The sequence below is a fragment of the Sinohyriopsis cumingii genome, chromosome 3 (assembly GCF_028554795.1).
Source record: "Sinohyriopsis cumingii isolate HCF-2022 chromosome 3, ASM2855479v2, whole genome shotgun sequence".
Lineage (NCBI taxonomy): Eukaryota > Metazoa > Mollusca > Bivalvia > Unionida > Unionidae > Sinohyriopsis > Sinohyriopsis cumingii.
In genome coordinates, this window is record NC_142963.1 from 137433294 (window position 1) to 137461174 (window position 27881).

General features: G+C 36.3%; 1 protein-coding gene across 1 annotated transcript in view; it reads left to right on the forward strand.

Moving 5' to 3' along the window:
- LOC149803937 (protocadherin Fat 4-like) overlaps positions 1 to 27881 on the forward strand; it is a 49375-nt gene that overhangs the window by 19344 nt on the left and 2150 nt on the right. Inside the window, exons 10-20 of the mRNA XM_089954021.1 lie at positions 69 to 314; positions 2082 to 2219; positions 6355 to 6488; positions 9739 to 9835; positions 13617 to 13856; positions 15463 to 15543; positions 16999 to 17145; positions 17409 to 18155; positions 20396 to 20708; positions 23474 to 23580; positions 25083 to 26777. Coding sequence (XP_089810147.1) covers positions 69 to 314; positions 2082 to 2219; positions 6355 to 6488; positions 9739 to 9835; positions 13617 to 13856; positions 15463 to 15543; positions 16999 to 17145; positions 17409 to 18155; positions 20396 to 20708; positions 23474 to 23580; positions 25083 to 26777 — 3945 coding nt within the window. The remainder of the gene's footprint in view (positions 1 to 68; positions 315 to 2081; positions 2220 to 6354; positions 6489 to 9738; positions 9836 to 13616; positions 13857 to 15462; positions 15544 to 16998; positions 17146 to 17408; positions 18156 to 20395; positions 20709 to 23473; positions 23581 to 25082; positions 26778 to 27881) is intronic.

The window sequence follows — 27881 nt, forward strand, 5'->3', positions numbered from 1 at the left end:
ATAATTTTTTATTTAATTGAAAAGAGAATTAAAATGCTCATAGCATTGTCTTTTCTTCCATTATTCAGCCCTAAACTATGAATCAGGTCCACAGAGCTACTCTCTAGAGATAGAAGTCAGTGATGTCACCAGTTTGCTGACAGTGCTTGTTGATGTATATGTGACTATGGAGAATGAGCACAGTCCAGAATTTAACACATCCCAGACTGTATTTCTTGCTGAAGATACAGCTGTTGGAACCGGTCTATGGACCTACACAGCTTCAGATGAAGATCTGGAACCTTACGGCATTTCTTCTTACAGCATTGCCTCAGGTACATGGCTTTAGAATTCAGTCCTTGATATAGCCAAGATTCTCTAGACTATTCAGTCCAACCTGTGAACAACACAGACCTCTGTAATGCAGGATTCAGTCCAACCTGTGAACAACACAGACCTCTGTAATGTAGGATTCAGTCCAGCCTGTGAACAACACAGTCCTCTGTAATGCAGGATTCAGTCCAACCTGTGAACAACACAGATCTCTGTAATATAGGTTCACATTTCAAACACGTTTCTCTTTTAAATACATTCCCCAATCACATTTATTGTTTGGAAGTAACTGCTACCTCTCAAATTGCTGCCTTTGCAGATGAGAAATGTAATCTTTACTTTCCATATTCCCAATTGACGAAGGGAAGAAACTCTTCACAGTTTGTCTTCTCACAATCACTTGGTGGCTGTGGTTGTTTGTATTAATATGACATACATCCTATGCTTCAGCTCTTACAGGATCTAAGTTAATCTTGTGGACTATTGACTATAAATCAGTAAACAAAATTGATCTAGTATTGCATATACATATATATATATATATATATATATATATATATATATATATATATATATATATATATATATATATATATATATATATATACTTTATGTTGTAATTGTAATCATTATTTTGTGAAATTTGTTGATATTTATTAGCATTACTGAGTTTCTTTGATACAACACGTATAACTGGTGGCATTCGTTGTTGGTTCTTTTCATGCATTCTGTTGATGTTTGTTTGCTTATTTACTAACAGACATTGAGTATTTATGCAGATAAACAGTTTTGATTAGTTATTTCCTGAAATATTTTCATCATTCTTGTGTTTATGAAAATAGCTAATCATTGTTGACAGAAAACATAAAATGGAAATTTTTTAAGGCAAATGAGAATATGCATGAGACCTGCCTTGTATGTACCAAATGTTCATGGACAGCTATATGCAGGTTTTTGTGCATCGTGCTTGGAGATCATATGGTCCGCTGTATTGAGATTATGATTAAAGACAAAAGGGACAGATTCGTGGACTCTGTACCTGCATCCAAAGATGTTATCACTGGCCAGCGTAGTGGGAGACACTTAGACATTCCCTTCTCGATAAAAAAAACAATACATCCAGTCCCACAGTAACATTACATCGGGTCAGCTATGGATGGAAGAAATGGGGTTGTGGATTTGCCACCCTTCCCACAGTATATTCCATTCACCCTCACTTTTTAAATGCATTTGTACAAACAAGGTAAGAAATGATTAAAACAACCTGCCCAATTATAAAGTTGAATTTGACATGTTGATTCGTTTGAATTATACTGTCAAAGTGTCTGGAATACAGACAGTACAAGAATGAAATCAAAACTACCTGGCCATTGAATTTGACATATTGATAAATTTCAGTTATATTGTCAGTGTATTGACCTAAGTGGTTAGACTCTGCAGACATCATTGCCCATTTGCATCAGTTATAACGTCAGATGGTAAGCAGATAGAAGCCTGGGTTTTGAATAAACACAATGGGCGGAGATGCAATAAACTTATCATATGAAGTTACTGACATGATATTAAATTCAATGGTTACAAAGCAAGCCAACTTCAGAAGATGACTTTGGATTCTTTTAAGCATGCCAATTTTTAAAACAAATACCAAATCAGCAGACATAGAGATACCAACTTTGGTTCCTTTTTACCAATATTCATGGGAATTTTGAAAGTAAATTGAAATGATGGAACAATTTTTAAAGCAAAATAATCTAGTGCTTTGTGTATAGACATTGATGACCCAGCATTTCCCAGAAGGTTTGGAGGAGAAAATGATTTTGCCAACAGTATGGTCATTAACATGGATGAAATTCTGGTGTACTTTGCTCTCATTCCAGGACAGACTGTTGATAAGAAGGCAGTTAAAAGTGTGAGAATTTACATGACTGATGCATATAAAAAATCTTATTGCAGTTTCCACTTCAAGGGATATGTTGTCTTTAATGATAATTTTTCTTGGCATGAGAAATCTAAAAAATCTTCATGCACTGAAAGTATGGATTGTAAATGTGCTGTATAAGGGTATGGATTGTAAATGTGCTGTATAGGGGTATGGATTGTAAATGTGCTGTATAGGGGTATGGATTGTAAATGTGCTGTATAAGGGTATGGATTGTAAATGTGCTGTATAGGGGTATGGATTGTAAATGTGCTGTATAGGGGTATGGATTGTAAATGTGCTGTATAAGGGTATGGATTGTAAATGTGCTGTATAAGGGTATGGATTGTAAATGTGCTGTATAAGGGTATGGATTGTGAATGTGCTGTATAAGGGTATGGATTGTAAATGTGCAGTATAAGGGTATGGATTGTAAATGGGCTGTATAAGGGTATGGATTGTAAATGTGCTGTATAAGGGTATGGATTGTGAATGTGCTGTATAAGGGTATGGATTGTGAATGTGCTGTATAAGGGTATGGATTCTAAATATGCTGTATAAGGGTATGGATTGTAACTGTGCTGTATAAGGGTATGGATTGTAAATCTGTAGTATAAGGGTATGGATTGTAAATCTGTAGTATAAGGGTATGGATTGTAAATGTGTAGTATAAGGGTATGGATTGTAAATGTGCTGTATAAGGGTATGGATTGTGAATGTGCTGTATAAGGGTATGGATTGTGAATGTGCTGTATAAGGGTATGGATTCTAAATATGCTGTATAAGGGTATGGATTCTAAATATGCTGTATAAGGGTATGGATTGTAACTGTGCTGTATAAGGGTATGGATTGTAAATCTGTAGTATAAGGGTATGGATTGTAAATCTGTAGTATAAGGGTATGGATTGTAAATGTGTAGTATAAGGGTATGGATTGTAAATGGGCTGTATAAGGGTATGGATTGTAAATGTGCTGTATAAGGGTATGGATTGTAAATGTGCTGTATAAGGGTATGGATTGTGAATGTGCTGTATAAGGGTATGGATTCTAAATATGCTGTATAAGGGTATGGATTGTAACTGTGCTGTATAAGGGTATGGATTGTAAATCTGTAGTATAAGGGTATGGATTGTAAATCTGTAGTATAAGGGTATGGATTGTAAATGTGTAGTATAAGGGTATGGATTGTGAATGTGCTGTATAAGGGTATGGATTGTAAATGTGCAGTATAAGGGTATGGATTGTGAATGTGCTGTATAAGGGTATGGATTGTGAATGTGCTGTATAAGGGTATGGATTGTAAATGTGCTGTATAAGGGTATGGATTGTAAATGTGCTGTATAAGGGTATGGATTGTGAATGTGCTGTATAAGGGTATGGATTCTAAATATGCTGTATAAGGGTATGGATTGTAAATGTGTAGTATAAGGGTATGGATTGTAAATCTGTAGTATAAGGGTATGGATTGTAAATGTGTAGTATAAGGGTATGGATTGTAAATGGGCTGTATAAGGGTATGGATTGTAAATGTGCTGTATAAGGGTATGGATTGTAAATGTGCTGTATAAGGGTATGGATTGTGAATGTGCTGTATAAGGGTATGGATTCTAAATATGCTGTATAAGGGTATGGATTGTAACTGTGCTGTATAAGGGTATGGATTCTAAATATGCTGTATAAGGGTATGGATTGTAACTGTGCTGTATAAGGGTATGGATTGTAAATCTGTAGTATAAGGGTATGGATTGTAAATCTGTAGTATAAGGGTATGGATTGTAAATGTGTAGTATAAGGGTATGGATTGTGAATGTGCTGTATAAGGGTATGGATTGTAAATGTGCAGTATAAGGGTATGGATTGTGAATGTGCTGTATAAGGGTATGGATTGTGAATGTGCTGTATAAGGGTATGGATTCTAAATATGCTGTATAAGGGTATGGATTGTAACTGTGCTGTATAAGGGTATGGATTGTAAATCTGTAGTATAAGGGTATGGATTGTAAATGTGTAGTATAAGGGTATGGATTGTAAATGTGCTGTATAAGGGTATGGATTGTGAATGTGCTGTATAAGGGTATGGATTCTAAATATGCTGTATAAGGGTATGGATTGTAACTGTGCTGTATAAGGGTATGGATTGTAAATCTGTAGTATAAGGGTATGGATTGTAAATCTGTAGTATAAGGGTATGGATTGTAAATGTGTAGTATAAGGGTATGGATTGTAAATGTGCTGTATAAGGGTATGGATTGTGAATGTGCTGTATAAGGGTATGGATTCTAAATATGCTGTATAAGGGTATGGATTGTAAATGTGTAGTATAAGGGTATGGATTGTAAATCTGTAGTATAAGGGTATGGATTGTAAATGTGCTGTATAAGGGTATGGATTGTAAATGTGCTGTATAGGGGTTGGGTTGATGAGAAGATGCTGCTGTGGATTAAAGAGTACTTAAATAATGTTTACATGAAATTTAAGTTTGCATGCATTATAAGTACACACTTAAATAATGTTTAAATGAAATTTAAGTTTGCATGTATTTTCTGACATGTAATTTTGAATAATTCAAATTGTGTCCTACAATTTACTACTAGAAAAAACTACATGTCCCAGAACATACACACAAAAAAACTACTTTAAAAATTAATTTTTGTTGTCCCAAAAAATACGGTGTTCCAATATATATGATAAACATACTGGCTGCATTTGAACCACTAACCAGACATGTGTGTGACTCTGTGAGGTCATGTATAGGACATTATTGATACCTGTTACAGATAGAAGATGCTTCGGTCAAACTTTGTAGAAGTGAAGCTTTCTAGTCTCATCCAGCCAGACTTGTGTGTGACTGTGGGGTCAGATAGAGGACATTTTTGATAACTGTTACCAACTGAAGATGCTTCAGTCAAACTTTTAAGAAGCGAGGCTACAATAAACATCTTGGCCTATCCCATAATTTACATAGACATACTTTCTGCATTCTTGAAGCCAAAATTATTTTATAACCCTAAATGGATAACAAATATACATCAGTATAAAGATATGCCAATGCAGGAGGTGTGTCTGAATTAGCCAAGGAAATTATACATGTCATCTCATCAACCAATCAAATCACTTTTCTGAATTTTGGGAAAGCCTCATTCCAGCTTTACAAAGGGAACTTGGGTGGTGGTCTACAGACATTATGTACTTCTGACAGAGTGACAGGTTTTAAGGTGAAATTGTTTGCCTTTGCAGCATGTACATTGGAGATAATGTTGGCATGTCTCCATTCTGCTTTCACGAACTGTGGCTGAAATTTCTTCACATATTGTTTTTGTGGAAATTTTTAATGATCTAAGGACAACGCTGACCAAAATGGCAGCTCTTATGTGCTGACATAATCAGCCTGAATTAGTCCAAATTACACAATCTTTAGTAGTACTTAAAAAAGGGGAGATAAATATTGCCAGAGTAAGCAATACAAGCTTCTGAAAGTGCAACAAATGACTTTCAGAATGTATAAAAGTTCTAAAAAAAAGTTATTTAAGAAGTCATCAGCTCTATACCATTTACCTTTGAATTCCCGGAAGTAAAAATGACCAAACTGAACCAGTGGTTTTTTGAAAGGTGCACATCAGAAGTAAGGCCATTCTGTATACTCTATAACTGATATTACACCTATCAATCATACACTAAAAATAAAGGGAATTATAAGTTCTTTCAGTAATACCAAAGATATACAAGGCCTTTTTAAAAAGCCATGATAACAAGTGAGGAATACCTGGGAAATTCTTCTTTTTTAAACTTTGTATTGGTAGCACTTCAGTCTGTTTCTCACCCTGTTAATCTTTAAATAGCTTATATCAGTCACTTCTGCCCTGAATATTTACCATAGTGATAAACTTTACATTAATTTCATTAGATTTGCCTTTTAAGAAAGCACATTTTGGGGGGGGGGGCATTTCTTGTTGTATGCGATTATATATTGTGTAATTTTTGTACTATGTTCATTGAAGTGTCATTACCCTTGTAATTGCAGGTCCTTGCCCTGTAGTTATGATATGATTTTACTGTTTTTAGTTTATTTTGCTACCATGAAATAAATTCTTAATTTCAATTATAAATTTAATCTGTTTTCCAGTATCAAACAATGAAACTGACTTTTTTGCCATTGATGAACTGACAGGCGTTTTGCACCTAGCACGAGAATTACACGATGATGACATTGGACCCTTTATACTTCTGATAGTTGCAACAGATGGGGGAGGATTACAGGTCAGTTCAGGTTTAAATAATAAAGTTTTGTTGGCACCAGGTGTGCTTATTATATAGTCCTGTATCCATTGTACATCACCTTAATTGTGTACTTTCTTCTAACAGAATTTGATAACATTTAACAGGTATCATTCATTCGTCAATGTCTTTCAGAGTCCAGAAAATTATGCTAAGCCACTCAAAAATATGACTCCCACTACTTCAGATAGGAAGGCCTTTAAATGACCTCATATATAATGACTCAACAGAATTTGATTAGATTATAAAGAAAGAATCCTGGTCACTTTAAACTTGAATGATGAGCAACGATTTGCACAACAACAAAACATGACATAAGAAACTTCTTGGCAGAATTTTACTAGATTTGGTGGCATTCTTTATTTGGGCCTAAGTATACATATTAAAAATTATACTTTTCCACCATCAAATATGTCTACCGTTACTGAAAATTACTGACAGCATCCTGAAGGGCTTTTGCTTTTATACCTCTTATGCAAATAATGTGTATTTATCATCAAATATGGCAGCTGTTGCTGAAAATAAACAACTGTAACAACTTCTTCAAGATTGCTCCAGTGGCTTAGGGGTTAGAGGGTCCACCTTAGATGCGGGAGGTCATGGTTTAGATCCAGCAGTCATACCAAAGAGTTACAAAAATGGTACTAACAGCTGCCTCGCTTGGTGCTCAGCATTAAGAGGTTAGTATTAGGACTGGTTGGCCTGGTGTCAGGATAATGTGGCTGGGTGGGACATCATGCTACATGTCTGTGGCATGATGCCCCAGTGCTAGGCATCACTGTAAAATGTCACACTGCAGGCATTGTAGTGATGTGACTGAAAATTTGTTAAAAGTATGTTAAAAATCTAAATCACACACACAACTTCTTCAAAAGCAAATGCAACAAAGGATGCCTCAGAATTTGATCACTTTCTCAGCTTGAAGGCCTTTCAGATTCATACAACTAATGCCAATATGCCATCAAATATGGTCATCATTCCTAAAAGAAAAATATTTATGCACTTTTATCTATATAAAAAAATCCCTACTCATCAGAATTTTATCGACTTGAACAGAAAGCATTCTGGTACAGAAGCCTTTCATTGAAGGACAAATGATTGGACAAATGATATTGATGTGCCATCAGATAAAGCTAGACAAACCTTTGACGAGTTGTTGTCATAAGATATACAGTTAACATCATTGGAAGAAATTTTTTCATCAGAAAGTATCCACTAGACCCAGATTTCTTGGCCAACAGCTCAAGCCTAAATGGGCTTCATGTTGACAGCTGTTGTGTTGGACTACCTCAAACCCACTCCTGAGACAATTTTTCATCAATTGAGTCCATGGTTTAGCCTACACTGTTACTTCAAGCTAAGATTTTCTTTCTTTCCTTAGTTCTATATCTTATCAAAGTTATGCAAGTTGCGTGTGTTGGCAATCATAATCTGCATGCTTGGGCACGCTGTAAGACCTCATACTGATGAGTTTGTCACCGTATTGATTTTTGTTTTACTTTGAAAGAGTACATTTAATATATCAATACTTTCTTCACTTTTGGTTTACTTTATTTGTATTCATTACCAATTTCCTTGGATTTTATGCTTGCTACAAACCACAGTTTCAGAGATGCATAAAATAATGATCTTTTTGTGGATAGGAACATGTCCCAATCCTGGATTTAGGCGCTGACTGATTTATTGACTTTACAGTACCATATTAAATTGATTGGATACAAGTACCAACTAAAATATTGACTTAGCAATACCACATAAAATGATTGGATACAAGTACCAACTAAAATATTGACTTTACAGTACCATATAAATTGATTGGATACAAGTACCAACTAAAAAATTGACTTAGCAATACCACATAATTGATTGGATACAAGTACCAACTAAAATATTGACTTTACAGTACCATATAAATTGATTGGATACAAGTACCAACTAAAATATTGACTTAGCAATACCCCATAATTGATTGGATACAAGTACCAACTAAAATATTGACTTTACAGTACCATATAAATTAATTGGATACAAGTATCAACTAAAATATTGACTTAGCAATACCACATAATTGATTGGATAGAAGTACCAACTAAAATATTGACTTTACAGTACCATATAAATTGATTGGATACAAGTACCAACTAAAATATTGACTTAGCAATACCACATAATTGATTGGATACAAGTACCAACTAAAATATTGACTTAGCAATACCACATAATTGATTGGATACAAGTACCAACTAAAATATTGACTTAGCAATACCACATAATTGATTGGATACAAGTATCAACTAAAATATTGACTTAGCAATACCACATAATTGATTGGATACAAGTACCAACTAAAATATTGACTTAGCAATACCATATAAATTGATTGGATACAAGTATCAACTAAAATATTGACTTAGCAATACCACATAATTGATTGGATAGAAGTACCAACTAAAATATTGACTTTACAGTACCATATAAATTGATTGGATACAAGTACCAACTAAAATATTGACTTAGCAATACCACATAATTGATTGGATACAAGTACCAACTAAAATATTGACTTAGCAATACCACATAATTGATTGGATACAAGTACCAACTAAAATATTGACTTAGCAATACCACATAATTGATTGGATAAAAGTACCAACTAAAATATTGACTTAGCAATACCACATAATTGATTGGATACAAGTATCAACTAAAATATTGACTTAGCAATACCATATAAAATGATTGGATAAAAGTACCAACTAAAATATTGACTTAGCAGTACAACTTAAATTGAAAGAAAAGACAAGAATATAAAGATTCAGGAATCTTTAAACTAAAAACTGAAATTATTATTAATGTTATAATCAACCTCCATTGTTATACATGAAGATCTGGCAGTAACCACTCTAAGGGGTCATGTTCTTATTTTCCATAATCGCTAATTTTATCAACCAATCAGATGAAACTATGATATCTTTGCATTTGGAATGCTTAAGATGAAGAGCATGAATGTGTACCGAATTATTTGATTAACTTTCAGATTTTTGAAAGATGCATTTCATTGGCTAATTCAAAGGTCACCATAACACGACCCTTAAGTGTTCATTGTCAGATCTTCATGTATGACAACGGAGATCTGATTTTAATCAGATTGTGTTATAATATTATTAATGTTGTTACTACATCATCATCATCATCATCATATTATTATTATTATTATTATTATTATTGGCAGGGAACAGGTACTGTGACTGTGTCTGTGCTACAAATTAACAAGTATTTTCCATCTTGCAATCCAGTCCTGCATGTCATATCTTTTACTGAGGACACAGGTAGGTACTGGATCTATTTTAATGGTATAAACTAAAAACTCAAATGACAGATTTCTCGTTAAGCACTAATCTTGATATTGGCAATTGCCAAAATGGTCCGGTTCTGCTGGTCACGATATTAGTAGAACTGCAGTCGATTGGTACAGTTGTCCAGGTAGCAAGCATTTGAATCTATATGTATAAGAATAGTTTTACAAATGCTTTTAAGAGAAACTGTGGCCTAACAACACTGATTTGAATTATCATTCGGCATCGCATGTAAGGGCATGTAAGATCCTGAATGTTTAATTTGGAATATACCAAAAACTGGCCATGCATTCTGCCATTAAACATCGATATACATCATGCTTTATGCACACAGTGTGCCATACATTTTAGTATTGGGCAAATTGGCAGAGACGATGTGAGGAAGCACATCAGTTGCAAAAAAACATAGAAATTGGGAAATTTAAGAATTTGCAGATTTCAGCTCTGGAATATTTTAAGCCATTGACAGAAGACCTGCACCCACCAGTGCTGAAGCATTATTTGTGAGTTTTCTTGTCGAACACAATCTATCAGCTGGAGACCATGCTAAACATTTGTTCCAACAAATGTTCCCAGACTCGAAGATCGCTTCCAAATTTTCCAGTGGAAGAACCAAAAGTGCTGCAGCTCCTCTGCATTCCTCACAGCCACAGAGACAGTGAAAGAGTATTTTCTCTAGTGAGGAAAAGTAAGACAGATTTTAGGGCCTCCTTAGGTGCAGAAAATTTGTCAGCAATTTTAGTCACCAAGATCAACCAGCAGGCAAGAAGCCTGAACTGTTTTGAAAACAAATTTACAATCAAGCAGTTGAGGAAGTTCAAGTCTGCCACAATATCATGTCTTGATAAATAACCACAAGAACAAGTGAAGTTTATGAATACCATAATAAACAGAAATGCAGATACGTAGTGTTTTAGTTCAGATGATCAGAGTGGATGGAGTTATTGTCATGGTATTTTTCACGAATTCATATCCAAATTCATGACTTTTTATCCCTATTTTCACTAATTGCGAGCCTTAAAGGTTGGCAGCTATGCATTCATGGTCCAATTAATGTGCAGCCTGTTTGTGAGCTATCAACCATATGGGCCATTCATGGTGTATATTCATGATACAATTAATGTGCAGTCTGTTTGTAACTGCTCCACCAGCCTAGTTTTTAGAGTGTCTACCTTGGATGCTGTAGGTCACAGGTTTAAACCTGGCCGAATCATACCAAAGACTTATAGAAATGGTACTAACAGCTGCCTTGCTTGATGCTCAGCATTAATAAATAGGTTAGTGTTAGGACTGGTTGGCCTGGCGTCAGGATAATGTGACTGGGTGGGACATCATGCTAAATGTCTGCAGCATGATGACTCAGTGCTAGACATCACTATAAACTCCCACACTGCAGACATCGTAGCAAAATGACTGAAAAATTGTTAAAGCTACGTTAAAAATCCAAGTCACACACACACACACACACACACATACGCAGTCAGTTTGTGAACTATCAAACATATGGACCATTCATGGTACTATTCATTGGCTACTGGTCCACTCCAATACTCCAATTTTGAATAAAGAATAATTTACTGATAGCTGATTGATGAAATTTGGGATGCATCAATTAATTTAGTCTCAAAATCATACTCAAGATGTTTTTAATAAGGTAATATATATATATATATATATATATATATATATATATATATATATATATATATATGCTGTGAAACTTAAAAGTCAGAAGTGTATACAAGTTTTATCTAGGATCACTAATGTTATCAGGCCATTTAACTGCTTGACCAGAACTCTATAAAAAAAACAAGGCTTTTTTGTGGAACAAGAAAGAGGCATCAGCTTTCTTTTTTATCTTCTTTCACTTCAGTTTTAATGTTAGCAAGATGTTTAAAGTTTTGACATTATCATATGATAATTTTTGTTTAAATAAATTTTACAATTTTAGTTATTAAAAAGAGATTCCTTTGAATGTTTTTGCAATTTTTCTGTGTTCAGAATCACAACTACTTTTGTTTAGACAGCTAACCCTCTTTAGAATTACATCTATCTAGCCTTGTTTAGAATTACAGCTAGCCTTGTTTAGAATAATATCTAGCCTTGTCAGAATTATATCTAGCCTTGTTTAGAATTATATCTAGCCTTGTTTTAATAGAATTATATCTAGCCTTGTTTAGAATTATTTCCCGCCTTTTTTAGAATTACTTCTAGCCTTGTTTAGGATTACATCTAGCTTTAATTAGAATTATATCTAGCCTTGTTTAGAATTACATCTAGCCTTGTTTAGAATTACATATAGCCTTGTTTAGAATTACATCTAGCCTTGTTTAGAATTACATATAGCCTTGTTTAGAATTACATATAGCCTTTTTTAGAATTACTTCTAGCCTTGTTTAGGATTACATCTAGCTTTAATTAGAATTATATCTAGCCTTGTTTAGAATTACATCTAGCCTTGTTTAGAATTACATCTAGCCTTGTTTAGAATTACATCTAGCCTTGTTTAGAATTACATATAGCCTTGTTTAGAATTACATCTAGCCTTGTTTAGAATTACATATAGCCTTGTTTAGAATTACATATAGCCTTGTTTAGAATTACATCTAGCCTTGTTTAGAATTACATATAGCCTTGTTTAGAATTACATATAGCCTTGTTTAGAATTACATATAGCCTTGTTTAGAATTACATCTAGCCTTGTTTAGAATTACATATAGCCTTGCTTAATGGATGTCAGGAATTGTTGTATTATTGATACAACTTATTTTCCCCAGTTATAACTAACTTCGATTTTCCTTCATAATAAAAGCAAACCTGTTGGACTCCTAAAATACTGAATCAATAATTCTACTGAAAAGGTTCTGTGTTAATTAGACAGATGTATCCTTTTTCTGGCCTGTGTTGCAGCATGCTTCATAAAGTAATGTATAAAGTATAACATAATGCGTAACAGTAACATAAATATATATAACAAAGAATGTATAACACTTATAACACTAAGTTGAATCCTGTGTATTGTTGCTTGCCTTGTGAATGTTTAAATTTTTTTTATCTGGTTCTTTAAAATTCATACTAGGTAAGCAAAATGTTTAGATTGTACTTGCTACATGTTATAATTTGAAGATCTTTCCCTAAAATATCTAGCAAAAGCAATTTGACCCTTGATTAATTTAAGATGTGTTGCAAAGTGTGATATTCAGATATAACAACAGTACATGTTTAATACAAAAACATTATGTAGGCTGATGTCGCTTCACTAAATCAGATAGTGGTATAAACTACCAAATTAGATACTGTAAGATGAGCTCAATGACCATATGCTCAGGTCACCAGTGTGCCACACTATTATTAGTGGATTTTGGCTGTGGTCATCCAGTGTGGAGAGGGATGGGCTCCTCCAGGCTGTATCTTGCCCTTGACACACTACATGTAGACAACTAATAATTCTTCCATACCAGATCGGTCCCAGCCCAGATCAACAATGACTGCACCTTCTGCTGCACACCAGGTGACAAGTGTGCTACTTGTGCCTCCACTATCTGTGGGAGATACAATATCATCATCAGTACATGGAATGTTCGAACACTGGAACATTTTTGGTCTCTGAAGTGCACTGGATAAACTTTGGCAAAATAACAACAGATGAAGGCATAAGCTGACTCCTTCAGTGGAAGAGGGGACAAACATTATCATGGTATTGGATTTCTTGTCCACAAGGGCATTGTGAACAGCATTATGGGTTGCTGCCCAGTTTCAAGTAGGCTCAATACCATCTGCCTGAGGGTGATTCCTTTCAACATCACAGTCATAAAGGTCTATGCATCCGCCTCTAACTATAATGAAAACAAACTGGAGAATTTCTACAACCAACTGCCAGATGTAATTGACAACTCACCCAACAAGTACATTCTGTTTGTACAAGGAGACTGGAATGCAAAGGTGGGCGTTTTCACAGACAAACTGGCAAAGCACATGTGGACCCTTCTGCAATGTAGAACCAAATTAAAGGGGACTCAGGCTCTTGAAGTTTGTAGCCTACAACAATCTTGTGCTAGCCAACATGTTCGGCCCTCACAAAGCATCTAGAAGATGGACCTGGCACAGTCCAGATGGACAACATTACAACCAGATTGACTACATCTTTGTGAAAAAACAATTCTGCACAGGACTGAATATTGCCAGAACATGAAGTTTTCCAGGAGCAGATATTGGAAGTAGCCATGATTTATTAATGACAACATTTTGACTCCACCTGAAAATGATCACAAAGCCTAACCAACCAAGAATTAGTTTTGACTTGAAAAATGGAAAAATCCAAAATTTCGTAGAAGCCTTCCAAGCAATGATAGGTGGTAAATTGGCACCTTTGAAAACCCTGGACAGCCAAGACACCGACCTTGAATCCTTAACAACCACATTCAACACAGCTGTGACTAGCACAGCTAGAAAGATCATTGGCAAATATCATCGAACAAACAAATCTTTGGTCACAACAGATGTCCTTGAACTATGTGACAAAAGAAGAGAACTGAAAAAGGGAAAAAGAAATGAAGGAGCTTGAAAATAACGAGAGATAAACAACATGATCAGGAACAGCATAAAAAAGGCAAAGGAATCCTAGATAGAAAGATTGCAAAATTGAAAACAGTATGAGTAGAAATGACAGCAAAATGGCATATCAACTGGTGAAAGATCTCACAGCCCATAAACAAGAGAAAACTACCACCATCTAAGACAAATCAGGAAAATGCCTTACAGATGATCAAGAGATCCTCAAGCAATGGACAAATACTGCTCAGAATTGTACAATTATAAGACTCAAGGAGATCCAGCAGTACTAAAATGCCCTCAGGCAGAAGAAATTGATGACAACCCCATTCTTCGTGAAGTAGAAATTGATTTAATTCACTGAAGAAAGGAAAGTCAGCTGGCACTGACAACATACCAGCAGAGCTCATTCAAGCAGGAGGAGAATAGATAGTCATAGTCCTGACAACACTCTGCAACAAGATATGGCAGACAGGAGAATGGCCCACCACATAGACTTGATCCTTGGTCATTGTGCTCCTCAAGAAAGGAAACCTACAGCTATGCCAAAACTACAGAACCTTCAGTCTGATCAGTCACCAAAGTCATGCTGAAGATAATTCTCAACAGACTAAAAGCCTCAAGCAAAGAAAATTATTGCTGAAGAACAGGCAGGCTTCCAAGCAGGAAGGAGCACCACAGAACCAATCTTCAATCTCAGACTCCTTTGCAAGAAATACCTCCAGTATCAGCAAAACCTATACCATGTCTTTATAGATTTCAAAACAGGGTATGGCATGTGGCCTTATGGGCAAACTTGAGGAAGTACAACATAAGCTAAAACCTGGTGCAGGTTGTTGAGCACCTCTCTGACAAAGCCACCAGTGCTGTCCTCATTAATGGCAGCAGAGGAGATTGGTTTAGAACAACAGTTGGAGTCAGACAGGGTTGTATACTGTCAACTACACTCTTCAACATTTTTCTGGAAAGGATCATGGAGGATGCCTTGCATGACCACAAGGGCATTGTCAGCATCAGATGAAAAACAATCACCAACCTTCCCCTTGCAGATATTAGTGACAGTTTAGCAGGAGATGAAAAAGAACAGGCTGACTTTGTTGGATATCTCGACACAACCTCCACATCATATGGTAGGGAGATTAGCACTGAAAAAATCCAAACTGATGACAAACAATACCACTGGTATCAGTGCAGAAATAAAGGTCATTGGACGGAAGCTGGAAAGAGTCACAAGCTTCAAGTACTTGGGATCAATTATCACAGATGAGAGCTCCAAACCAGAACTACTTTGCAGGATTGCCCAGACAACAGCAGCAATAACAATATGGAAAGATACCAACATTGCTTTTGGTTCCAAAATAAGGCTGATGCGTTCGATTGTCATATCCATCTTTCTGTATGCTTGTGAATCATGGACGCTCACATCAGATCTACAGAAAAGGATTCAAACCTGCGAAATGAGATACTACTGCAAGATCTTGGGCATCTCATACATTGACCATGTAACCAATGAAGAAGTCCACAACATGATCCAACGAGCCATCTGATCCTTTGAAGACCTCTTGACCAATGTAAAAAAGGTGTTAACTGAAGTGGTACAGTCATGTCTCAAGATCATCTGGACTGGCAAAAGCAATCTTGCAAGGCACAGTGTGAGGATGCAGAATAAGAGGCAGACAGAAAAAGAGGTGGGAAGACAACATTAAGGAGTGGACAGGCATGGGATTTGGAGATTCCAGTGGGCAGTAGAGAACAGGGAACGATGGAGAGAATTGGTTGTAAAGTCAACTCTAGTGCCCCAACGACCTCTTGGGTTAAGGGATTGGTGATGATGATGATGATGATGATGAACAGATGTAAACTTGGTGAAAGCAGATACTGTTGAAAACTTCACTATATCAAATAGTGTTGTAATATCCACTAAGTGATGCTCCATTCAAACATACTTGGTACCCAGGGAAGGCAGATTTTTGAAAAATATATGCATGGGTATTTTGATTTCATTGAGTTCATATTAAAATGAGAAGAAAATTCTACGTTGCATCTATGGGTGAGTACCATACATTGAAAGTGCCCTCCCTGGGTCCCAGGTATGTTTTACTGGAACAGCCCTAAATCAGAAACTGTTGTAAACATCACTAAATCAGATATTGTTGTGGCCAAAAAGAGGTTACCAGTGTCTTTGAGTGTTCAGAAATTTAATGAACTTTTGGGGGAACAAAATGTGACTGCATAGTAAGTCTGACTAAAAAGGGACTGCCTTTGGGGACCAAAATATGACTGCTTATATTAGGTAGTCTGATTACAAAGGGACTGCCTTTTGGGGACCAAAATATGACTGCATATATTAAGTATTTTGATTACAAAGGGACTGCCTTTTGGGGACTGAAATATGACTGCATAGGAAGCCTGGCTATAAAAGGACTGCCTTTTGGGGACCGAAATATGACTGCATAGGAAGCCTGGCTACAAAAGGACTGCCTTTTGGGGAACAAAATGCAGTTTCATAGGAACTCTGACAAAAATGTGCCTGATGTGTAATGGTTCTGCAAGAACAATGTGAATTTTTGTATACTATTTTTCAGCCCTGGGTTCAGTGCTGATAGATGACTTCAACTGCTCTGATCTGGATGGAAATACAACTCTGATCTATAACCTGTCATCACAGTTTCCTGCTGACAGTGTCTTTATGCTAGATGACAACAATGGGACCACAACACTACAGCTACAGGGTTGGTAAATTAGCTTGAAAATATTCCAGATTTTATTAAATTTTATTTTTTCTATTATAAGACAAATTAAAAGGAACAACCTAAAAGTAAAACATGTAATTTTAAGGAACAGTTTATAAATTATTGCAAAATACTGATTCAGGGGAATTTTCTACACATATCGCTTCTACTGTTTGATTCGTTGTTATTTCATCCTTGACAGTCTGAGAAAATTTTAATACATCTTAGGTAAAATTTGTAAATTACTGCTTTTTATTTTTCAGGTTCATTAGATTATGAGGCATTGGCATCATACCAGATCGATATTATAGTTTTGGACAATGGAAAACCAAGCAAAAGTACATACATATCGGTGGTGGTGATAGTTAGAGACATTGATGAAGGAGAGCCTACTTTCACGGGCAGTTTTAATGCGTCCATTTTAGAATCAGCATCAATCGGAACTTTTGTAGCCATCATAAATGCAAGTGATCCAGATGACGCGGGTTCACACAATGGAATAATTCAGTACTCCATTCTTTCAGGTGGAAATAATAAGTTTAAAATTGATTCAGTAACGGGTGCTGTTGTAAACTGGGTCAAGTTAGATAGGGAAGCAGTTGCATCGTATGAGATAGTCATACAGGCTGTCGAGAAAATACATACACAATCAGCTACAACCACCTTAACTGTTACAGTGCTTGACGTAAATGACAACTCACCTGTCTGCACAAGAAAGTTTCTCAAGGCATATGTTCCAGAGGATACTGTAATAGGGACAACGATAATAACATTAAATTGTTCAGATGCTGATGAATTTACAACACTAAATTACAACATCAAAAGTGGGTATAGCTCAATTTTCTTCATGAATGGTACAGACCTTGTGTTAAATTCCACAGTGGATTATGAGACTGGACCTAAAGAGTACATCCTGGTGATTGAAGTATCGGATGGGGAAAGGCATTTCACAGCTTTCTGTCTAGTGTTAATTTCTGATGTTAATGATTGCTTGCCCATGTTTGATCCAGGTACAGTTTGACTCATTCATTTGTCATCATTTATTTGAAAAAATTCACTATGGGTACTGTCTGACCCTTTCATTTGTCATTATCAATCTTAAAAAATCCACTACTGGTGCAGTATGACCCCTTCATTTGTCATCATCTGTCTTAGAACATCCACTACAGGTACAGTCTGACCCTTTCATTTGTCATCATCAGTCTTAAAAAATCCACTACAGGTACAGTCTGACCCTTTCATTTGTCATTATCAGTCTTAAAAAATCCACTACAGGTGCAGTCTGACCCTTTCATTTGTCATCATGAATCTTAAAAATTCCAATACAGGTACAGTCTGACCCTTTCATTTGTCATCATCAATCTTAAAAAATCCACTACAGGTACAGTCTGACCCTTTCATTTGTCACCATCAATCTTAAAAATTCCACTACAGGTACAGTCTGACCCTTTCATTTGTCATCATCAGTCTTAAAAAATCCACTACTGGTGCAGTCTGACCCTTCATTTGTCATCATCTATCTTAGAACATCCACTACAGGTACAGTCTGACCCTTTCATTTGTCATCATCAGTCTTAAAAAATCTACTATAAGTACAGTCTGACCCTTTCATTTGTCATCATCAATCTTAAAAAATCCACTACAGGTACAGTCTGACCCTTTCATTTGTCATCATCAATCTTAAAAATTCCAATACAGGTACAGTCTGACCCTTTCATTTGTCATCATCAATCTTAAAAAATCCACTACAGGTACAGTCTGACCCTTTCATTTGTCATCATCAATCTTAAAATTTCACTACAGGTGCAGTCTGACCTTTTCATTTGTCATCATCAATCTTAAAAAATCCACTACAGGTACAGTCTGACCTTTTCATTTGTCATCATCAATCTTAAAAATTCCACTACAAGTACAGTCTGACCCTTTCATTTGTCATCATCAATTTTAAAAATTCCACTGCATGTACAGTCTGACCCTTTCATTTGTCATCATCAATCTTAAAAAATCCACTACAGGTGCAGTCTGACCCTTTCATTTGTCATCATCAATCTTAAAATATCCACTACAGGGTAAAATTAGGCTCTTCTGCTCAGGACAGATTGTAATATAGCTGAACCTGTCAAAAATAAAACATTCTGAGATACCACCTGTCTTTAGAGATCAAAATATCATTCTATAGAGTCAAACCTGCCTTAAATGTCACCTCTATTAAACAACCACCTGTTTTAAAGAGCCACATTTTCTTTGTGACAATTATAATAGAGATAATCTATTAAGCATACACTTGTTTTAAACAGATACTTTTTCCTAGTCTCAGAAACTAAAGTATTACTGGGAAATAAATGGACTGCTTTGTGGCCTAGTGGTTAGAGCATCTGCCTCATAATGCGGAAGGTCACAGGTTAAAAACCTGGCCGAGTCATACAAATGACTTACAAAAATGGTACTAATAGCTGCCTTGCTTGGGCTCAGTGTTAGCCTGGTGTCAGGATAATGTGACTGGGTGGGATATTACGCTACACATCTGCAGCATGATGTCCCACTGCCAGACATCACTAAAAACTGTCACACTGCATAATATTATAGCAATATGACACACCTGCACACACACACACACACACACACACACAAAAGATCCATGTCTTATAAGCAACCATAGAAAAATATACCTCCTTAAAGATTTCAGTTCATTAAAGTTCAATATGTATCTTCTTAACTGTATGTAAGGGTCACGGGTTAAGCAACCCTGGGCTGTGTTGCTTATTGAATTAGGAGAATGGGTTATCATTTGTATGGGGAATCCAGCCATCATTCCCTGGAAGGATATATGAGGTAGATTTTGGATAATCAACATTCCTTCCTCCTATTACCTATACTCCTAATGTAATGTGATTGGGGAACGTATTTGAAGGAGAAAGCAAATATTTCAGTAAATTATGTTTCTCTGAGAATGCTTAACAAATTACATTACTTAAAAACCCTCCCAATCATCATGTGAGCATCCTCACTAGAATATCACTCAGCAAAAAACTAGACACTTGGCAGTAGCAAGGGGAAGTAATGGGCAAGAGTTATTTCCCATGATCTTAATGAGATGGAGAGAATTTGTTTTGTCTTTTAGTAGGGCTGGATTCGCGAAGTAGCAGGCTAATATTCCTAATGTAGTGTGATTGAGTAAGTATTCTCAGAGTAACATACATTGCTGAAAAATGTGCATTCCTTATTTGCTGTTTATTTTCTTTTCATTCAGATTCTCTTGATATGATTGAAACCCTGCCTGAAAATATCAGTCTGTGGTCAGTCATAAGAACAATACATGCCTCTGATAATGACCTGAACAATGTTTTGGAGTACGGCATTACCAGCAGCACTACCAGTCCTTTCAAAATCAACCCGGCACTTGGAACCATTTATTTGCAACAACATTTTGATTATGAAACAGCAACACAAGTATTTGCTGTTATTACTGTGACAGATGGAAAGTACCTGGCAGCAACAACTTTGACAGTCAATGTAACCAACATCAACGACAACTATCCAAAGTTTACGCAGAATGGATTTAAGTAAGTTTATCAACAGTCATGGTCATAATCTATTAGTATTTGTACCACCTTTCTTAATGTTAGTCACAAATAGTAATCTTGTAAATATAAGTGTTTTTTACTGTCAGTAATTCCTACAAGTAATCGTATACATTGTCATTGATCCATGTAAGTGCTAATTGTAATTGTCAGTGATCAATATAAGTACTCGTATATATTGTCTGTGATCCATGTTAGTGATCATATGCATTGAAGGTGATCAATAGAAGTACACGTATATATTGTCTGTGATCCATGTGAGTGATCATATGCGTTGTCAGTGATCAATAGAAGTACATGTATATTGCTGATGATCATCTTAAGTGTTCATAGACATTGTCAATGTGGGGCTCCAAATGGTCTAAAGTGCCCTCCGTTACAGATCACTACCATTTCACCTCTGTCTGCATGGGTTCGAGTCTCGGATTCAGACAACGTATGTATGTGAGAAAGCTTGCCAGTAGCTTCTCATGGGTCAGTGGTTCTTTCTGGGGTTTTCCCAGGTTCTTCCTCCACCATTAATACTGGCCACCATGTATAGCTTATCATGTGCTAAAAAATGGCGTTAAATCCTACAACAACAACATTGTCAGTAATCCATATGAGTGATCATATGCATTGTCAGTCATCAGTAAAAGTACTTGTGTATTGCTGATGATCATCTTAAGTGTTCATATGCATTGTCAGTAATCCATGTGAGTGATCATATGCATTGTCAGTAGCCCATACAAATACTTATCAACATTGTCAGTTATTTATATAGGCACAGATTATGTGTATTTTTCTTCCTGGGTTTAGTTGTCTATTAAAGATCAACCCAATGTAAATACCTTCCAGTGGATTGGTATCACAGGCACTGATAATCAAGGTACCTTATTCAAGTACCTTCAAGTGGATTGGCATCACAGTCACTGATAATCAAGGTACCTTATTTAAATACCTTCCAGTGGATTGGCATCACAGGCACTGATAATTAAGGTACCATATTTAAATACCTTCCAGTGGATTGGCATCACAGGCACTGCTAATCAAGGTACCTTATTTTAATACCTTCCAGTGGATTGGCATCACAGTCACTGATAATCAAGGTACCTTGTTTAAATACCTTCCAGTGGATTGACATCACAGGCACTGATAATCAAGGTACCTTATTTAAATACCTTCCAGAGGATTAGCATCACAGTCACTGATAATCAAGGTACCTTATTTAAACACCTTCCTGTGGATTGGCATCATAGTCACTGATAATCAAGGTACTTTATTCAAATACCTTCCAGTGGATTGGCATCACAGTCACTGATAATCAAGGTACCTTTTCTAAATACCTTCCAGAGGATTGGCATCACAGGCACTGATAATCAAGGTACCTTATTTAAATACCTTCCAGTGGATTGGCATCACAGGTACTGATAATCAAGGTACTTTATTTAAATACCTTCCAGTGGATTGGCATCACAGTCACTGATAATCAAGGTACCTTATTCAAATACATTCCAGTGGATTGGCATCACAGTCACTGATAGTCAAGGTACCTTATTCAAATACCTTTCACCTGCTTCATAGTCACCCTTTCTTTAAGAAAAGGAATAATCCCTGAAATTTATGTTTTATTAGTTGGCCCAAACTACTTGGTTCTGCTATGACGGTTTCAGTGTCTCTTTTGACAGCACCTGGCTTTATAGCCAGGAACCTGCTTCTGTTCATGGGAGATCACTCTAACTTCATTTTGAAACTAATCAAGAGTTATTTAATGGCACATCAATACACAAAGAGTTTATTAATGGCAGACCAGTACACAGGAGTTATTTAGCAGCACATCAATATACATGGGTTATTTAGAGGCATTTCAATGCACAGGAGTTATTTAATGCCACGTCAGTACACAGGAGTTATTTAATGTCACATCAATACTCAAAGAGTTATTTAGCAGCATTTCAATACACAGGAGTTATTTAATGGCACATCAATACACAAAGAGTTATTTAGCGGCATTTCAATACACAGGAGTTATTTAATGGCACATCAATACACAGGAGTTATTTAGTGGCATTTCAATACACAAGAGTTATTTAATGGCACATCAATACACATGAGTTATTTAGCGGCATTTCAATACACAGGAGTTATTTAATGGCACATCAATACACATGAGTTTTTTAGCGGCATTTCAATACACATGAGTTATTTAACGGCACATCAGTAACAGGAGTTATTTAATGTTACATCAATGCACAGGAGTTAATGGCACAACACTACACCGGAGTTATTTTGTGGCACATCAATGCACAGGAGTTATTTATTGGCGAGGTAATGGGAGTAAAGTCCTTTTACCAGTTGCTGAGTGACACAGCATGTTAGCTGAACTGTGTTGGTCTGATGGTACGATTCGAACCCACTCCCTTTCAGATGTGAGTCCAGCATGTTCACCACTCAGCCACCATGGCTACCAGAATTTCTTGATGACAACTAATGATTTTACCTTTGACCATCAAGATTCTTCTAATCAACCCAGCCTTTAGTCTTGTCCTAGAAGATTTTAGATGACTCAGCTTTCATTCTTCACCAGGTATATTGCTGAATTATCAGAAATGCTGCAAGACTGGTAAGTAGTAATAGACCCTGTCTTTAAACTTTTGGTACCATTGAAAAAAATCTTATCTTAGATGGTACACCTTAAAAATAATTAATAAAAGGTTACAAAGTAATTACAAATGCTATTGTCCATCACATTTCATTTTTCCTTTCAGTGGTTCCATGACTGAGAACTACCCACCACAGATGGTTTTGGATGTTACTGCATCAGACCTTGATAATAAATTGTCAGTATATGGCCAAGTGATGTATGCCATTACGGGTATGTACTTGGATGTTAGTGTATATGTTTGATAGTCATGAGTATATAGTCAAGTGGTGTATGCCATTACAGGTATGTACTTGGATGTTAATGTATATGTTTAATTGTCATGAGTATATAGTCAAGTGGTCTATGCCATTACAGGTATGTACTTGGATGTTAATGTATATGTTTGATAGTCATGAGTATATAGTCAAGTGGTCTATGTCATTACAGGTATGTACTTGGATGTTAGTGTATATGTTTGATAGTCATGAGTATATAGTCAAGTGCTTCAGGGTAAATCCTCGGCCATGGTCTTAGCTGGTTGCTTCAGGGTAAATCCTTGGCCATAGTCATAGCTGGTTGCTTCAGGGTAAATCCTTGGCCATGGTCATAGCTGGTTGCTTCAGGGTACATCCTTGACCATGGTCATAGCTGGTTGCTTCAGGGCACATCCTTGGCCATGGTCATAGCTGGTTGCTTCAGGGTAAAACCTTGGCCATGGTCATAGCTGGTTGCTTCAGGGTACATCCTTGGCCATGGTCATAGCTGGTTGCTTCAGGGTAAATCCTTGGCCATGGTCATAGCTAGTTACTTCAGGGTAAATCCTTGGCCATGGTCATATCTGGTTGCTTCAGGGTACATCCTTGGCCATGGTCATAGCTGGTTGCTTCAGGGTACATCCTTGGCGACGGTCATAGCTGGTTGCTCAGGGTACATCCTTGGGCATGATCATAGCTGGTTGGTTCAGGGTACATCCTTGGCTATTGTCATAGCTGGAAGCTGGATAGTGCTGTCAAGACTTGGTTATGGAATTCCACTTTCCGTATTTTAATTTTTGACATGGATTAAGTAAGGCTAAATATTTTGACATTTTAGTGTCTAGGAAATGATAGAGAGAGCAATAGATTTGGTACTGAATAAAAAGGAAGACTTTCTCCTACTTGTTGTACACTTATGTTTTAAGTTCTTTAGTTGAATAACTAATTGATTTTACAAGTGATTATGTGGTTTTATGCTTCATGTTAAGTAATGCAACACTCCCACTCACTAATTCCCATCATTATAACATGGTTTCCATTATAATTCCCATCATTATAACATGGTTTCCATAATAAGGCCCACCATTATAACGTGGTTCCTATTATAAGGCCCATCATTAAAACATGGTTCCTATTATAATGCCCATCATTAAAACATGGTTCCTATTATAATGCCCATCATTAAAACATGGTTCCTATTATAAGGCCCATCATTATAACATGGTTCCCATTATAAGGCCCATCATTATAACATGGTTCCCATTATAAGGCCCATCATTATAACATGGTTCCTGTTATAAGAAAGGTATGTTTGTGGATCCCATTTCATTTAGTAGAAAAGTTTTATGCGTCATGTACTTCGTTATAAGGCAGTCTCAATGTTAGGCAGCATACTTTGCTGACAAAAGAATACTGTATTGTAACAAATTTACCTCACATATACAGCATAGCATGATAAAATTTTGTTCATAATTTCAGATGGAAATACAGAGGGATACTTTGCAATCGATGAAAACACTGGACAGATCAATTCTACCGTTTATCTTGATTATGAATACAAAGCCCTCTACTCTCTGACAGTAATTGCATATGACAGCCTTGGTGGAGAGGGCAGCTTGACTTCAACAACTGTGGTTCAGATTTCCATTAATGGTGCAAATGAGTTTAGTCCAATTTTTTCTCAAAACTCGTACTCTGCTATTATTAATGAAAATGCATCGATTGACATGAGTGTGATCCAAGTAATAGCCACAGATTTTGACAGTGGAAATGACGGATCTTTGACCTACTATATTTATCAGAGCCAGAATGAGTTTTACATAGAACGGTACACAGGTATTATATTCACAAATCAGTGCTTTGATTATGAGAGTGGGAATTCATACTTTAACTTGAATATATGTGCTGAAGACTCTGGTTCAGACAGGATATCTGCATGTGTGAGAGTTAACATTTCCATTGCAGATGTCAATGATAACACACCAGTATGTTCTCCAGTCTTGCAGACTCTATCCTACTATGAGAATGAAACTATTGGTCACACCCTTCCTAGTGTTTCCTGCCATGATGCAGATAGTGGCAGCAATTCCGTACTTGTATATTCCATCAGTAGCGTCAATGAGAACTCGTCATCGACAGTTCCTTTTTCTGTTGCATCCAATACAGGGGTAGTAACTCTGACCTCATTTTTCGACTATGAATCTTCAAGCTCACTTTATATGCTAGTTAAAGTTGAGGATAGAGGGTCAAGCCCACGTTCTACTACAGTGACGTACGTTATTGACATTGTAGATGTCAACGAACACACACCTATTTTTCAGTCAACTCCATATAACTTGGAAATACCGGAGACCATCCCTATAGGATATACAATTCTTATAGTAACAGCTACAGATCTGGATACTGATGACACTGTTTTGTATCATTTTTATCCCTTACACTCAATATTTGGCATTGACATGGTAACGGGTAGAGTTCAAATTCAAGCTGATACATTAGATAGCAAGTCAGAATCTACATACAACCTAACTTTATACACTGCTGATAGAGGCTTAATGTCACTCTCTCGAACATCATCCACTACCATTTTTATAACCATCACAAACAGCACTGCTCCTGTTTTTGCCTCTCCCTCTCTTGAAGCAAGTGTGTCAGAAAATGCTGCCGTCGGAACAACGGTACTGGTTTTGTCAGCTTCAGACCCTGATGATGCAAGCTTCACTTACTCCATATCTGGTGGCAACTTTGGAAATGTCTTTGCAGTTAATGCAGATGGCACCTTGGTTGTGCAGGATACAAGAAATCTGGACTATGAAACAATTAAAAACTATTCTCTGATGGTGGAAATCCAGGACCCAGGGGGCCTTACGGATGCTGTAAATGTAACTATAAGTGTTATTAGCTACAATGAATTTGCCCCCGTTTTCATACATACTCCAATGACAGTGATGATTCGTGAAGATACGATCCCAGGTACAATTTTTAACATGAGGGCTTTAGATGCTGATGCAGGCTATGACGGTGAGATCATATATTCTATTCAGGTTGACATTCCAGGTGTCTTTTCAATAGATGCCTTGTCAGGAGATGTTAAACTTGTCAGCACTTTAGACATGGAGGCAGTTACCAATTACACTGTTCAGATCACTGCCAAAGACAATGGGATTGATCCAGGTATTACATGTTGTCCTCATAACAGAAATTTTGGTGAAATAACATTTTTCTCCTTAACAAGAAAATAGGTCTATATCAGGATGGTCCATCTTCTTCCATGGGCCACATGAACCAAAAGTGTTGAGTTGTGGGCCATACATGCTGATATATATTCTAGAACTAATTTTTGTTTGAGAACGGGCCACACATAGATTCCCACGGACCAAATGTGGCCTGGGGATTGCAGTTTGAGCACCCTGATCTATATGTGGAGTTTAAAGATTTTTTTGCATCAGTTTTGCTCATTTTGTGAACATTTTCTTTTTATACATGTTTTTGGGACATAATTGTATTTTAAAAATTAGTGTCATGCTTGGGCTATGTCAGGTAAATAAATGACTATGCAGGTAAATAAATGTCCTCAGGTAAATAAATGACTATGCACGTAAATAAATGTCTATGCAGGTAAATAAATGACTATGCAGGTAAATAAATGACTATGCACGTAAATAAATGTCTATGCAGGTAAATAAATGACTATGCAGGTAAATAAATGACCTCAGGTAAATAAATGACTATGCCGGTAAATAAATGACTATGCAGCAGATAGGCTATATTTTTGGTAATCCGTGTGAAAACCTTTGGCTTTAATGAGGTGGTAAAGAATGTTGGCTGAATCTTGTAATAGTTTTAGCTCACTTGAACTTATGTTACGGTCCTGTTTTAGCCCAGCATTATCCATCCATCCATCAACAATTGTTATTTTCAAAAAAATTCTCAAAAATTAGGTACCAAGTTTCAACCAAACTGCGACAAGGAGCATCGTTGGTTGAAGGCATTCAGATTTATACAAATCATGTTAATTCTCCATCCGTTGTGGTCACCATGACTAAAAAAGAATTAAAACTCCATTAAATGACTTCAACTTAAAATCCTTTAAGAAAATTCAATAACATTTAAAAGGAAGCATTCTGGCAAGAAGTTCATTCAAACTTTTTACAAATCATGCTTTGCTTTCCCACCTTTCTACATGGCCATCTTTGCTTAACCAAGAAATAAATTTCATCAACTTTTTCTTTGAAACTGCCAGACAGAATTAGACCACAATTTGCAAAGAGGACCTTG